General features: G+C 33.6%; 1 protein-coding gene across 1 annotated transcript; it reads left to right on the forward strand.

Annotated features, from left to right (window-relative positions):
* The first annotated feature begins 2,031 nt into the window (after window positions 1–2,031).
* On the forward strand, window positions 2,032–14,240 carry LOC100302320 (uncharacterized protein). The gene is given in 3 exon segments (NM_001162431.1): window positions 2,032–2,330; window positions 12,508–12,749; window positions 13,506–14,240. Coding segments are annotated over 3 exon segments (693 nt in total). The 5' UTR covers window positions 2,032–2,229; the 3' UTR covers window positions 13,856–14,240.
* Window positions 14,241–14,725: the final 485 nt, after the last annotated feature.

Genomic DNA, 14,725 nt, shown 5'->3' on the forward strand with positions numbered 1-14,725 from the left:
TTGTTGCATGCGTTAACCACATTGTCAGTGGCGATTATAGTATTGATTAATTTAATTTAATTTAATTTTCTAATCAAATACAATTATGGGTAACGCATAAAATATGATACCGAATACAACTATAACAATATGACGGAATGTAGGTACGGTATTTAGAAAGGTAAACTGTGCCCAACATTTCATTTAATATTTAATATTTTTTTTTATTTGAGCGGTTTCTATTCAAATTTTTGTTGCGGTTTTCCTAGGAACATAATAATAATAAATTCATTTTTTTCGGCCAAGTTACAAATTATTAGGTACCTACACATTTTTTTTGTTTACAATAATTTCATATAATAATTACCACAACCAATATTCTTTAATAAATTGATTATTTATAAATACTTTGAATAAAATTAAAAGAGGGATGGAGACGATCAAGTCACCCTTTATTTTATTTTGCCAATTCGAGCACTGGGTATACTGTATAATATAGTGTATATTATTATAACACATCTCGCCACTAAACAGGTATTTATTTTTTATTTTCATCGAATTAATGCCTACGGTGAGGTAGGCTCAAGTACAGATTTATAATGAATTAACACAGGCAATAGACATGATACCTAACAAGTGTGATAAATAACAAATAATGAAAATAATAATTAATTAATAATAACATCTATATGGCTATAATATTATAGCTGTTATCGGTATACAATATAATTTAAGTTTTTAACATGGCATTAAGTATAATTCATAATAATATGATATTAACAGAATATGATAACTTACAATAATAATTATTATTTTAGTTATTAATCAAGGGAAAAAAACAAAGCCACTTAAATCACCTTCGGTAAAGGGCCGATTTAGAGGACTTTATTGACCAAAATTATTATATTATCGCGGTGGATTAGGACAGGGAATGTTGGGCATGGTCGGTGTGTTATAAATTGTGTACTACATGGAAATAAATAAATGATTAGTGTATTATTAACCCGGAAATATTGAGTATTTTTAATCCGATAGAGCTTTATCTGTGAAACTATGATGTTCTTCGAATCGAGTCGATAGAATAATGCGATTGGAGAGGATCGTCGTCACCTGACAGTCTTTTTCAAAAATAATAATCGATAACGATTTCGGGATTGCGAGACACACACAGCTCCAGAAAATCGGCGTAACACGTGTGATGTAACCCCTCACCCACCCAAAAGACCCGCAACACAAGAACGACCAAACGACGCCGAGTGGACCGGACTTGGCACTCACACGTCATGTGGCAGTCACACAATATCATTATTAATTATTATTTCGAGTCGTGTCAAACGTATTTATTTCGTACGCGCGGACGTCGTGCGCGAAAAAAACGATTTTCGTTGAAAATAAGAACATTACATAATAATAATAATAATATTGTTAAGGTATAAATTTAAAATTTAAAATTCAAATTATCAATATGACGTCGGTTTTCGCAGATCGGGTCGAAAAAAAATCAACAACAACACTACCTATAATCGGTAGGTCGGGTCGAAAGAATTCGTTCACACACACACGCGCGCGCGCGCGCACCGGCATTCAAGTCCGTTGGGGTCCCTATTCCGGTTACCACCGCAGCCGCCGCCACCGTTGTCACTAGGTATAATACCGAGCGATACTCGGTGGTACTCACGCGGCGCGGAGGCGGGTGGGGACGGTGTGACCCAAGGCATTAAAAAAAACCGAGTGGTCGTCGACGGACGGCCGGCTGTCGGACCGGGGCGGGGTGGGGGGAGCCGTCCCGAAACTGGGCCGACACGGGCGGCCAGCCGTCCGTCCGGTACCCACACACACACACACACACACGCGCGCTCGCGGCGCACACACGCACCCGCACGAGCACGCCGGCAGACGGTACGTACGCGGCGGGACCAGAGCTCGCGCATGCGCACCGGCCGTTGCGCCGGCGACGGCAGCTGTTCCGCGTGCACACGACCGGGGCCGGGACCGAGCCGGCCAGCTCGATACCGCGCCGCGCCGTCGATGTGGGCCCCACGCGCGTGAACCAGTGCGAGGACGACCGCCGCCGTGTCGCGTTACGTACTGTTCTTCAGCGGTCTGGTGTGCGTGTGCTTGTGTGTGTGTGTGTGCGCGCGCGCGCGCGCCATTCCGTCAGCGTTCTTTTTTTTGACCGTCGGCCGGGCCTGGGTTTCCCCGCGGGGCCCGTGAAAAAGCGCGCCAAAAACCGACCCGCGATCCGTCGTCATGGACGTCAAGAAACGGTACATATGGTCCGACCGGGAGACAGAACACTTCATCAGACTCATCATAGACATGGGAATGACCAACATGCTGGACAGCAAGAGGTAACTTATACAACAATGACAATCGGTATTGTTGCTGTTTACGTATTGTCGGTGTCGTCGTTATTGCTATATTTACCATAATATTAATATTATCATTACTAGCATTGTTCGTGTTGCGCGTGCGCAAGCGCAAAACGCGTCTCGAGAGCACTGAATCGGAAATTCGAACGTAACGGTGGTGTGTACGGTGCGTACCGGTGGTGGTCGGCCGTATGCTGATTGGGGTGCTCGCCCGTGGGTGGAGGGGGGGGGGTTATCGACGGGGTAGTCGAAAAAAAACCACTAAATTTAGGACTGTGCAGCAGTATAGGTAGGTAGGTAGGTGGTGTAATAATATTTTATATTTTACGATCCGGCGGCGCTGCGGTGATGAAACGCGTCGGGCACGTCACGACAATATATTATTATTATAATAATTCTTATTCCTACGCGATCGTTATCCGTCGACAATATGTTTATCAATCATCATTTATTATTATTGTACTACCAATGAGACATAATAGCACCGTATTGCTACTGTGCGATCAATTCAAACGACGTGGGTATACGTCGCCGGGAATATAACGTCCCCTCCCCCAGTCGCCCGTGTGTCGGTTTGATATTGTACTGTTAGACTGCAGCAGCGTTTTCGATGTTCTGTGGTAAGAGTATACCACTAGCGGTACACAGCTGGTGGTACGAGAAGGAAATCTCGCTTTAGTAAAAAAAAATTTGATCCTTTATTTACGTTTATAATAATATCGGCGTTGCCCACACAAGCTCTACGGTTATCCGCGAATCCACTTCTGTTCTGTGACTTATATCTGTGCGAAAATACGTTTTGCCATCAAAATGAATACGGGAATAAATCGAACGTAGAAAACGATTTAAGACCTAAAGTCCGATATTGACGTCCTCGTTTGTCGGAAACGACGCCGAGCCTCTCGATAACGTACCGTTTGTAAGCCATAGTCAAGAGATATTATTACTAATTGTGTAACTTACTTTTGTGCATTAAATGCTTACGTACTCTAATACTTACTAATAGCAAACGCATACGTTTTGGGTACCTTCCACGATATGAAAAGGTTGATAAATGATAACCGCCTTGGCCGCGTAAGTTAGACTATCGATATTTCCATTCGAGTGTTTACGGATTATGTATATTTTTTTTTACACCAAATCGTTTTTGAACAATGTTATAGCAGTTATTATTGCAAAGTCTATCCGCAATAATTCGTAATAATATTATTACGACATTAAGTAGATAGCACGGAACCGCACTGTAGTGCGATACGCGTTTTCGACAGATAAGCGATGGGATTTTAATGTGGAATACCTACCTAATCGATAACTTCGTATCGAATATTTTATTGCATATTAATACAACAGATTAATAATATAGAAAACATACGAGTTCGCATACGTATGCGGTGTGCCATTTTATAATAATATTACAGTCGTAATGTGTGCACCAATAATTATTATTATGATAATAATATAATATTGGTACGTTGCACTATACTATAAATACAATTTGAATATTCATTATTCAAATTGTACTCATTTTCATGTCACTTGCCAATACATGAATGATGTAGGTACCTAAACCTCTGTTCCCTAGCTGTGACGTCTCTTGAATAAGCGGCGTATGACATTATCATATTATTATTATTGCTGTCGCGTTGAATATTATTATACTAACGTAACTCTCCGATTAGGCGCGGTGTTAATGCAACACCATAATATTATAATAGAGAACGGATAACATCGAGATAAAATGTATAAATTATAATTTATAATATTATAGGCTGACGGAAAACACGAGTGACACGAAAACAATACCATTAATATACCCACGCTGGTCACTGGTCAGTGGTCGCCGATTGATAATCGTCACGGCGCTAAATGTCTTTACTAAAATATACTACCTAGGTGCCTACTTTACCCATATGATTGAAAACTCGTGTATTAATCTGGCGATTGATTTCAAATAATTTATATAATATTATCGACGATATTTGCATTTAAATTAATATAACATATAGGATTATATCGGATAAAACTGCAGCCTATATAGGTATACCTACTCTGACTTAAATTCATTGGAAATCGAGAGGATTAAATAAAATTATCGTTACTTACCTATTTTTGTTTTTTGGTATTACAGCAGTGCATTTTTATCATAGTCCGGTATTATCATCCAACGATATCGATTAAAATTTTAAATTTTTCGACTAGGTAGTAATTTAATAATAATTGGCAAAGAAACGAATTATATTAAAATGTAGGTAATAAATAATATTTAAATAGGTACCTATTAATATTATATTGGTTCACATCATGAATAATAGATTGGCATACAGGATTCACGATACATAAAAAGAGCACTCGCCAGAGTTGTCACAAGAACCATCTATTCCTTCTAGAATGTGCTACGTAAATCTATGTTGCACCATATTATTAATATTTATTTTATTGAAATCACGAATATTTTGCCCTCAATCGTTTGTGATATTATACGAATAATGAATATATGAATTAATAAAAATAATTTAAAAACATAATTTACATTACCTATTGGCACTAGCCGTTACTTGCTACTTTTACCGTTCATGTTTCCTTTTGTAAATTATAATATAGTTTATAGGTACATAAGGATATAATTATAAGACAATTGACATCTAAATATTTTGTATTCATGTATATTTTTTTTTGATACTGTCTTACAAGCATCGAGATGATTGAAAATGAATATTCTGAAAAATAGTTAAAACAATGTTTGCTGCTGATTAAGTTATTAGCACTCTGTGTCGGTTCGACGAAAGAGAACCTTTAGAAACAGTAGTTTTTTTTTTATAACATATAGCTGTATAGCCATACACACAGGCTATCGTGGAGTAGCCTGTGTAATGTGTAAATTCGCGATTCTCACATATTGTGACCATTATAGAATCAAGTTGTACTATGTATTTGAACCTTGGACCTACATGATTTTGGGAATCGTCTGCACCTATATGCAAAATGCTATTACCACTAGAATTTATACGTTTTTCTTACCTACGCATATGAACAACAAGTTACTAAAAAAATTTGGATCTAAAGATTTACCCTTAATGTACCCCCTAATTAGTATTGAGAAATTCAAAGTCTGTTGATTTAAATAAAAATTATATAAGTACCTATATGATATATGTTTGTTATGCCAGTATTACTTTAGGATTCAATATTATTATGTCCTGGTAAAACATATACCAACATATGCCTAAGCCATGAGGTTATTCATATTAGGTTATTGGCGAAAAAAGTTAAGCATTAACTATCTAGGTACCGATTTGTTCAAATACCTATAATAGTACCATTAAATATTAAAGTAATTTCAACAATTTATCAAACTTCAATATCTATCATTATCATTAGTATATTATATTATATAGTACACAAATCGAACGCTGAGATCAACGATCGGTACTACGAGGACGGAATGCAAGATTTGATTTTCGGTATTCTGGTAACATAATTTCGATGCTAATATACCAGTGTAATATACCAATATACCGTCATGTATTTTTTACGAATATCAGTAGGTACGGCTGAATATGAATGTGTGCTTGAGATTACCGGATTACATAATGGGCAAAGAGCGGGCAGGTATAATAATAGCTATCATTCAGTATTCCGACAATTATTTAACATAATGTAATGAACACCCAAACACGAATGGCGGTAATTTGATACCACATTCTCTCGGCGGTATGTACTTTTATATATTCTTCCGACACCGTATATTACCATAGAATCCGTCGTTAAATAGGAGTTGGTACTTGCAGGGCGCGGATGGTTTCCGAACGTACTAATATTAAATGCGTACGATGTCATATCAGCGCAGGTAGATCAGTTGATATACCTAAAGGTATAATACATATTATTATGATGGCTAATATTATGGTTATGCAATCCAAATTCTGTTTTCCATTTCCTGTTGCTATAATACGATGGTCAACATAATAGTGCACTGTGATACGAGTATACGACACACGTGCATATATGTACGTACTACGTATGTATCAGTGGCGGCTCCAGGGGGGGCAGGGGCCGCGGCCCCCCCAACGACCGTATTTATAAAAATATATATTGTTAAAATAAATTCATATTAAATTATTATAATATTGTCATATGGACTATATGGGCCATAGAGGTATGACGGTGTATACGATGTACCTGCTGGGTAAATGGAATAAAAATAGACGACTTGAATTTGTGTTGTAAAAATGTTTGTTTTCTTTTTGTTATAAGATTTTGTGAAATTATAACTTGCCCCCCCCCCCTAACCAAGGCTCTGGAACCGCCCCTGGTATGTATATAATATATATACATATACGATGCAACTGGCCGAGGCATTTGCATAAAATCCCGTAAAAGAAGACTATCATAATTTGATGTATACTATTGAAATAGTGTATTATAATTAGTTACATGTTCTAAAAATTGTAATTAATCGATAAAATTATAGGCACTCTCAGCAGATATAGTCGAAACGGGTTCATATTTCCTGGGTTTAGGGTGACGGGGTTGAACCTGGTTATATTATATCATTTTATAGAGTTTCGGTAACGGCTTAAAACTTTGTTACATTATATATAATATTATGTAATACAACACACGTAAGTACCTATTGACCGAGGCATTTGCAGGTAATCCCGTAAAAGAAGATGACCATGATATTATGATAAACCATGACCTATTATACACATAAATGATGTACGATTAAACCAGTGTAATAATTAGGTATATGTTTTAAATATTGTAGTTAATCAACATGATTATATCATATTATGCACAGCAGAGAGCTTAAATTGATTAATTTTTCCCGGGTTTCGGGTAACAGGGTTTAACCTGGTCATATTATCTTATCGAGTTTCGCATTAATGGTTTAAAACTTCGTTTTATTTTTATACTTCCGGTTTTATTTTTTGTGGGCTTACAATAGGTATAGGTATTATGATTGTTATTTTAAAATTTCAATTCTTTGATACAATCCAATAACAATCGAGCATTAGGTACAACAATGTTGCGGACAGCAGACACTCGATACTAAGGCCGGGGCCATTTTTTCAGAATTTTTTTTTAAATTTAGGATACGAAATTTGGATTATTCAAGTTCCGCAGTTATTGTATACAAATATAGTTTGATATTATCTACCTATAATTGTTATAGGTTTTTACCTATTCTTCACATAGAATTAATATCTCGAATTCGATTAATGTTTAATAGCTAGTTAGTTCATAAAGTTTATGTAATTATAATTAACTACAAAATTATTCTAGTGTTATTATATTTTTAAACATTTTTGATTTGTATAAATTGAATAATATGTAAATTAATTGTAACGTTTACTAACAATAACGCTATGAAAGAAAAACAACTGTTATAAACAAAAAAACATTTAAAAACAAATGTTTTCAAGTATCCATTGTATTTACGGGGGTAATTTAATGATAATTGGATTGATATTGAATAATATTGTAAAAAATACCGAAGCCTTTCTTTTTTAGTGAACTGCTACGGACTGAAAATACATAAAAATTATCTTTATAATCCGCCAATTAATTTTAAATTATAGTCAATCATAAATATCTGAATAGTATTTTAGTAGGTATATTAATCCTCGAAAAAAGCTACACCACAGTTTATACAGAGCCTAATATTACGATTAGTACTTATAGAGCTTATACTGTAATATTTATAATCAATAATCTAAATTAAATTTACATATTTACATATTATATAGCACCTACATAATACTATTTTTAGATGATAATAATATTTAGTATATCGTATCTGTGTATTTGCTCATTTTAAATGAAACCTATTTCAATGGAATAATAGGTATTATACTACCTACTCGATTTTTATACATGGCCATTTTGTCATATATGGATTATTTAACTAAATATTATAATATCAGCTATACTCATAGATCGGTTGAAAAATGATTTTGGCCGCCGTGTTATAATGGTGTTCTATTTACTTTTAATAAGAGGAAATACTTTAAAGATAATATTATGGCTTGTTAAGTAAGTACCTATGTGTAACATATTATTATTGTTAAATTGTATTTAGTACAATGTGCTATGATTAGAACGCGTAATTTCAACAGTTAAATAGGTATATTTTTTAAAGGAATAGGCACCCTATACTGACGTTATAAATTACATTTATAATGTATTGAATGAAATAGATAACTGTTATTATATAACAACAAATTTATTTTAATTGTATTGATTAACAATTACCTATCATGCAATCAATGTCAAATGCATACACGTATGCAAAACTTACAGTTCATAAAGTTGTTATTTTTTTTCATAGACTATGAATATGATCGGCCAAAGTACCTAGTTGGAAAAATTTTAACTATTATGTACCTATAAATGAACGAATTCCATTATTACCGTTATCTGCAGACTGTTTAAGTATGTGTATTGTTGACTTGAAATATTATACAAGTACCTATCTGCCTATATATTATAAAAATTAAAATCAAATTATTATTGAAAGGGGTCTTTTAATAATTTAAGAAATATATTCACAAAATATACATACTATGAATTTATTGTTGTAAATAATATGTAGAAAATGTAAAACCGTATAGTAGGTATAAAACTATAAATTGTATTTTTTTTAAATACCAAAAGAGACTACCTATGTAAAAAGAAAACATACAGGATGATAATAACCTGGTGCGGGTTTAAATGCAGTACAAAATATGTAAAATGACGTATTGATGATGATAATATTATAAATTTAGTAAACCGCAATCAACCATGGTATCACAAAATCTATACCATACAAGCAATAGGCACGGATAAAACCTTATTCACTGAAATTTTTCACATAGTGTCTGTATGTATGTAGTTTTGTCTTACAATTAGGTACTTACTAAGAAATCTAAAAAAAAAAAACACCAATTACACTCTGCAATTTCCAAGAATATCTGTTCAGAGGAAAAAAGTCGAAATAAAAAATATTGTGAAACCGATACATTCTTAATAATTTCTACCTCGTTATTGAGACACGATGACTATAAATAAAAAAAAATACTCTAAACCTAAACAGTGGTTAATGTGTCTACTTAGACGTTTTTAAACAGCTCAATTTGTAAAGGGAACTCTATAGATAATATTATTATCATAATAACGCATATATTATATCAACTCACGATCAACTAATTAATGAACACGTCATACTGAATAATGTATTTAACAAACGCATATATTTTATGGGTAATTAATTTAATATCTTCAGACTTTGACCTCAACTTACCGTCATGTATAATATGACGTGACCCCGCTGCGATTCGCTCATTTGTTGAAAACTTTCTTGACGGAATGTTTGCGATATAAAACATAACGATGCGGTTATTTTGAATATAGGTGATCACGAAATAAATTCGTGTCGATAGTAACTATATCAGATAGTTGTCGCACATACAGTCACTCAAAGTTTTATGTTAAGCTTCACATCAAAAAAAAAAAACAAAAATATGAGAAAATAGATGGTAAAATTTGTATTTCCTCATTTTTGAGAGATTACGAAACATTCATAATACAAGCTCTCGGTATAAATAATAATATATCTGGGCACCAATAATTATTTGTGTTCTATAAATTAACTAGAACATACATTAACAATATTTTCATATTATGTATAATAGTATATCTTTCCCCCCGCTTTAGTTTGTAGTACCTACCTACCTATGTTATTATTTTTTAGTGTATTATATATTATTATCTCATTATCCATATAATAATATATAATATGTTGTGTCTCGTAATAAATATTTTACACACCAGCCAATTAGGGTTGTTTACGAGACGATTATTACGTATATATAGGTACTATAGGTAGGTATAGGTATTACAAGTTGTTGTTCAAACTGCAGTTGATAAAAGTAAAATGCACGGTGGATGTACACTGTACACTTTATTCATAATTTTTCTCACAACATTTGGTTGCACAATAAAATATATCAAAATAAAATGTCCAATATTATTTTTATAAGTATATAATGTCTATTCTTGCCTTATTTTCTGCCGTTTCAGCCGCTGTAAGCGCTTTCCATTTCTCGTCTGTTTTGCACGGTTTGTTATTTTCGAGTCCGGACCGGATGTACAGTTATAATCTGAGTTCGTTCGAGCAAGACCGGCATATTTTTTTTTGTTCGTTTTACTCGTACTCAGCCCGGACAAGACTACATTTTTCTACAAACCGGGAGGAACTTGTCGTAAATCTCTTATATAGTAGACTATACAATGTTCTCATTTCTGGTTTTAAACACGTTTTAAATCAAATTTTTGTAAGGCATCTTCATGTATACCTACCTATTGATAATCTTATAAAAATAAATAAATGTAAGAGTTTTACGTCAAACCATTATAATCTCATAGGTAGATAGATTCATCGGTACCTACATTTTGTATTATTTAATTTATCAAAATATTTTGCCGGCATATGAATTAAAAATAAATAAAACCAATTAATCCGTCGTCAACAGCACAAATTTAATTTTCCTTTGAATATTGATAATCTTCAGTATATATGAAGTAGAGTTAAATGAGAATGCATGATAAATTCAGTATACAGTTGTAGACGTTTCATTCCATTTCTACATTAGATTTTATATATAGGCACGAATCTCGTATTAAATACTGCTGGGTTTATTTTTAGTAAGTGCTGAATATTCGAAATACTTGATCAAAACGCTACTTTTTGCACAATTTGCTTGGATTTACAAATTTATTTGGAATGCAAATTAAATACCTATAACTTTATCAGATTTATTGCGAAGACACCTATTTCCGATTTTATAAGAAAAGACAGTTTCAATATTTACGCGTGAAAGCAATACTGCAATAGGTAACCAATAACCTCCTACATATGACTTCATAAAGTGAAAGTGTTATCGCTATTGGTAGGTAAGGGAAAGCAAGCCGATGATTGAGGCTGTTAAAACTGTTTTATGTTTAAAAGTTGTTTGACAATATGTAAATTTGTACTCAAAAAACGTAATTTGGCATGAGATTATATGTGTAGGCCGGTATTTAAAAGACAAAATCCAGTTTTTTTTTAAATTGTATAAGCTATCATTTAAATTTTAAAGTAAAAAACTGTTTTTGAATTATTTTTTAAACCTTTTACCTCGCCATAGTTAAATGGAATGTCACAATTCGATATTTGCCATGCACCTTCTAAACTAGAAAATCTAGTTCATTTTGCCATATTTAAATGGCGATGATTTGATAAATAAAATATTTTAAAATAATATGGATACCTTACATTCAAGAATGTTAATACGTTCAAAAAAATATAATAATTACCAACTTGGGTGAATTTAAAACAGAATACATTACGATGGTATCAAGTGTACCTATACCTATATACCTAGTATTATGGTTCCAGATATAATGCATGTTATGCAGATAATTTGCTTATATTCAATACCTAGTTACACAAGTAACGTCCAAATAAATTACGTAGGGTACCACCGTGTATTAAATAATTTTTTTTTTATCATATATCCATGCACCTATACATTTATTAATCGAATAAACTATTTCTAAAAATTAAGAAGTTTAGTAACGAAAACGCGAAAAATATTTTATTAAATTATACTGAAGTACATTATATTTTATTGCGTTACACACTTACATCAAACACATGTCTGATAATAATTACATATCCATTATAATACATGAACCTATTAATACAGATTATTGGTTAATCAGATTAATCATACAGTATGTATAGGTTTTATAAATTATATAGGTAATGAAAGTAACGATAAAATACATATACGTATATAGGTACACCATATTATGTATACGATGATGTGAATGAAAAAATAAATGCATGGTAAATCCACTTAAACGGTTTAGTTCCCAAAATTACTGACAAAATACGAGCAGTAAAACCTGTCTTAACGGACACCGCCTGTATAATCCTACAGGTTTCACTATAGCAATTTTTTTTAAAACACGGTATTATGTTTTATTATCTTTATCTTAATAAATTTATAAAAAATTGCTATTGCCGGGTACTGATCATTTGTAGTACTTGATATTTCTGTGATTTTTAACCTTCGAAATCTATACATAAACATTGCAAACTATAATGTGCATTTTATTTATTGTTTAGGAAAAGGAATTCGGATCTTTATTCCAGTCTGGTTGAACCAATGGCAGCGGCTGGTTTCAATAGAGATGCGACGCAACTTAGGACCAAGTGGAAACACTTGAAACAAGATTACAAATTAGAGTTGGTGAGAATTGATAAAAACGGTGCAGCGAGTTCAAGGATGTCGTACTTTCATTTGCTCCACGAAGTATTGAGCTGCAAACCAAGCAATGCCATGACGTACCTCTGTGAAGTTGTTTCGAGTAAGTTTTAATAAATGAATTAATATGCTGTTATTAGGTATTTAGTTCTTCAACATTTAATGAAATATGATTTCATGGTTTTGATTTTCACTCCCCTCGACAGCAACCACGAGCTGTCACTGCGTATCTCCACAAAATAAAATGCAAAGAGTGTTTAAAAATGTATTGTACTCTAACGTAAAATTTGACTGTTGGGTTTTCAATAAAAAATGCAAAATAATTTATCGATTATTATAAATTATTCTCTAGTTATGCCCAAATCACATAAACCTTTATACTTCGTTCAAGCATCTGTATAGGTAACACGCTCTATAAACCGTAAAATAAAATATAGAAATCTAAATAATTAGACGTAGGTACCTATATTTATATTATCAGTAGGTATAATATTATAGTGGTGCGTATTGGTTCAGTTCTTTTCATTTTCAAACACTAATGTTTTTATTTAATTTTATATCTTTAAATTATGTATATATACCTATAATATTATATATTTTGTTGGAAAGATTTATTATAAACCATAATTTAATATAATATTTGAGGGTCTCCCGAAAAGAGTTGAATCTCGCGTAACCTAAATGAAATCGCGCACAGATCGACTAATGAACTGTCCGTGCCAAATGGTGAGTGATGCGTATAATACATACGTACCGATGTCAAATACTTATAAATTATAATATGTCTATAATTACTATAATGTTTGTCTATGGTCCATATATCTATAGTTTACGATTTTTCGTATTTCTTGTCGTATAGATTCTCCTCCACGGCTCGACACCGTAGAAAGCATCAAGACTGAATACTTAGACGACATGAAAATGGAAACGGACTACTACAGAGTGACCGAACCGCAGGTGGACATCATCCAGTCGTGCGACGTGCAAACTCAGACGGAAGGCACGCCGGAACAGCACCTGCTTCAAAAGCTGCACGCGTTGGAGAACAGCATCAACGTCCTGAGGGAAGACTGGCGGCGAGATCGGGAGATGCAAAACGTGCTGATGGAAAAGCACGCGAGGAGGATGTTGGAGCACCAGAAAACGTTGATGGACAATTTCTTCGCCAAGACCAAATCGCACACGTTGAGAACCAAAACTAAAGACTGAAACGGTTCGCGTGTAGTATTCGATGCGTCGCTGCAGCAGAACCACTAAAGTTGCAGCGTCGACGTCATCGAAACCCGCGATTCATCGATGTCCTCTCAATAAGGACATATTATTATTATTATGAAACTCGTATGTTGTCGTTATTGATGATACGTACCCCTATATATATATATATTTTTAATTTCCCACTGTATGTTTATGTATTCACATTAATGTTTATAGCATGTGTAAATATACGTTTGTACCAAAATTTAAAACTATTATGTCGTAGTAATAATAATTATAACTATAAGACAGTACATAATATTGCTCGGTATGTATATAATATTATATAATAATAACCATTATCACTGAGCTAAATAAAAATTGTTAATCGTGTCGTGTATATACCCGTGTTGTAATATTATTATTAATCGTCACCCGCGGCGACAAGTGCCATTTCTAAATTCTCGACCGCTGATGCTGCAGCTACTAAACTTCCGAAGTCGCCCACGTCGTGTGTGTTGGTCTCCAAACATTCGGCGCACAGACAATTAAGGATTGCGTTTGGCAGTTTGTGTCGTAAGCTATATTATATTGCAGCCACACTGTCGTAGTTCAATTGATCTTTATCAAAGGTAAGACCACTGTCAGTAGTGTCTTATCGTCGTGGGTTTTTGACGAATTCTTAAGTCTTAAACGAGTTACTACAATAAATAATAATTAAGTCATGGTATATTATGAAATTGCAATATTTCACACGGTCATAACTTGCTTAAAAAATGTGTTGAACCGCTGAATCAATATGACGGTTGCGCGCAGCTGCAGCTACAGCTAACATAGATTTGCTAAATTATTATAATATTTCGTACGGGTTTGTAAGTCGCAGAG

This window comes from Acyrthosiphon pisum, chromosome A2, assembly GCF_005508785.2.
Source record: "Acyrthosiphon pisum isolate AL4f chromosome A2, pea_aphid_22Mar2018_4r6ur, whole genome shotgun sequence".
NCBI lineage: Eukaryota > Metazoa > Arthropoda > Insecta > Hemiptera > Aphididae > Acyrthosiphon > Acyrthosiphon pisum.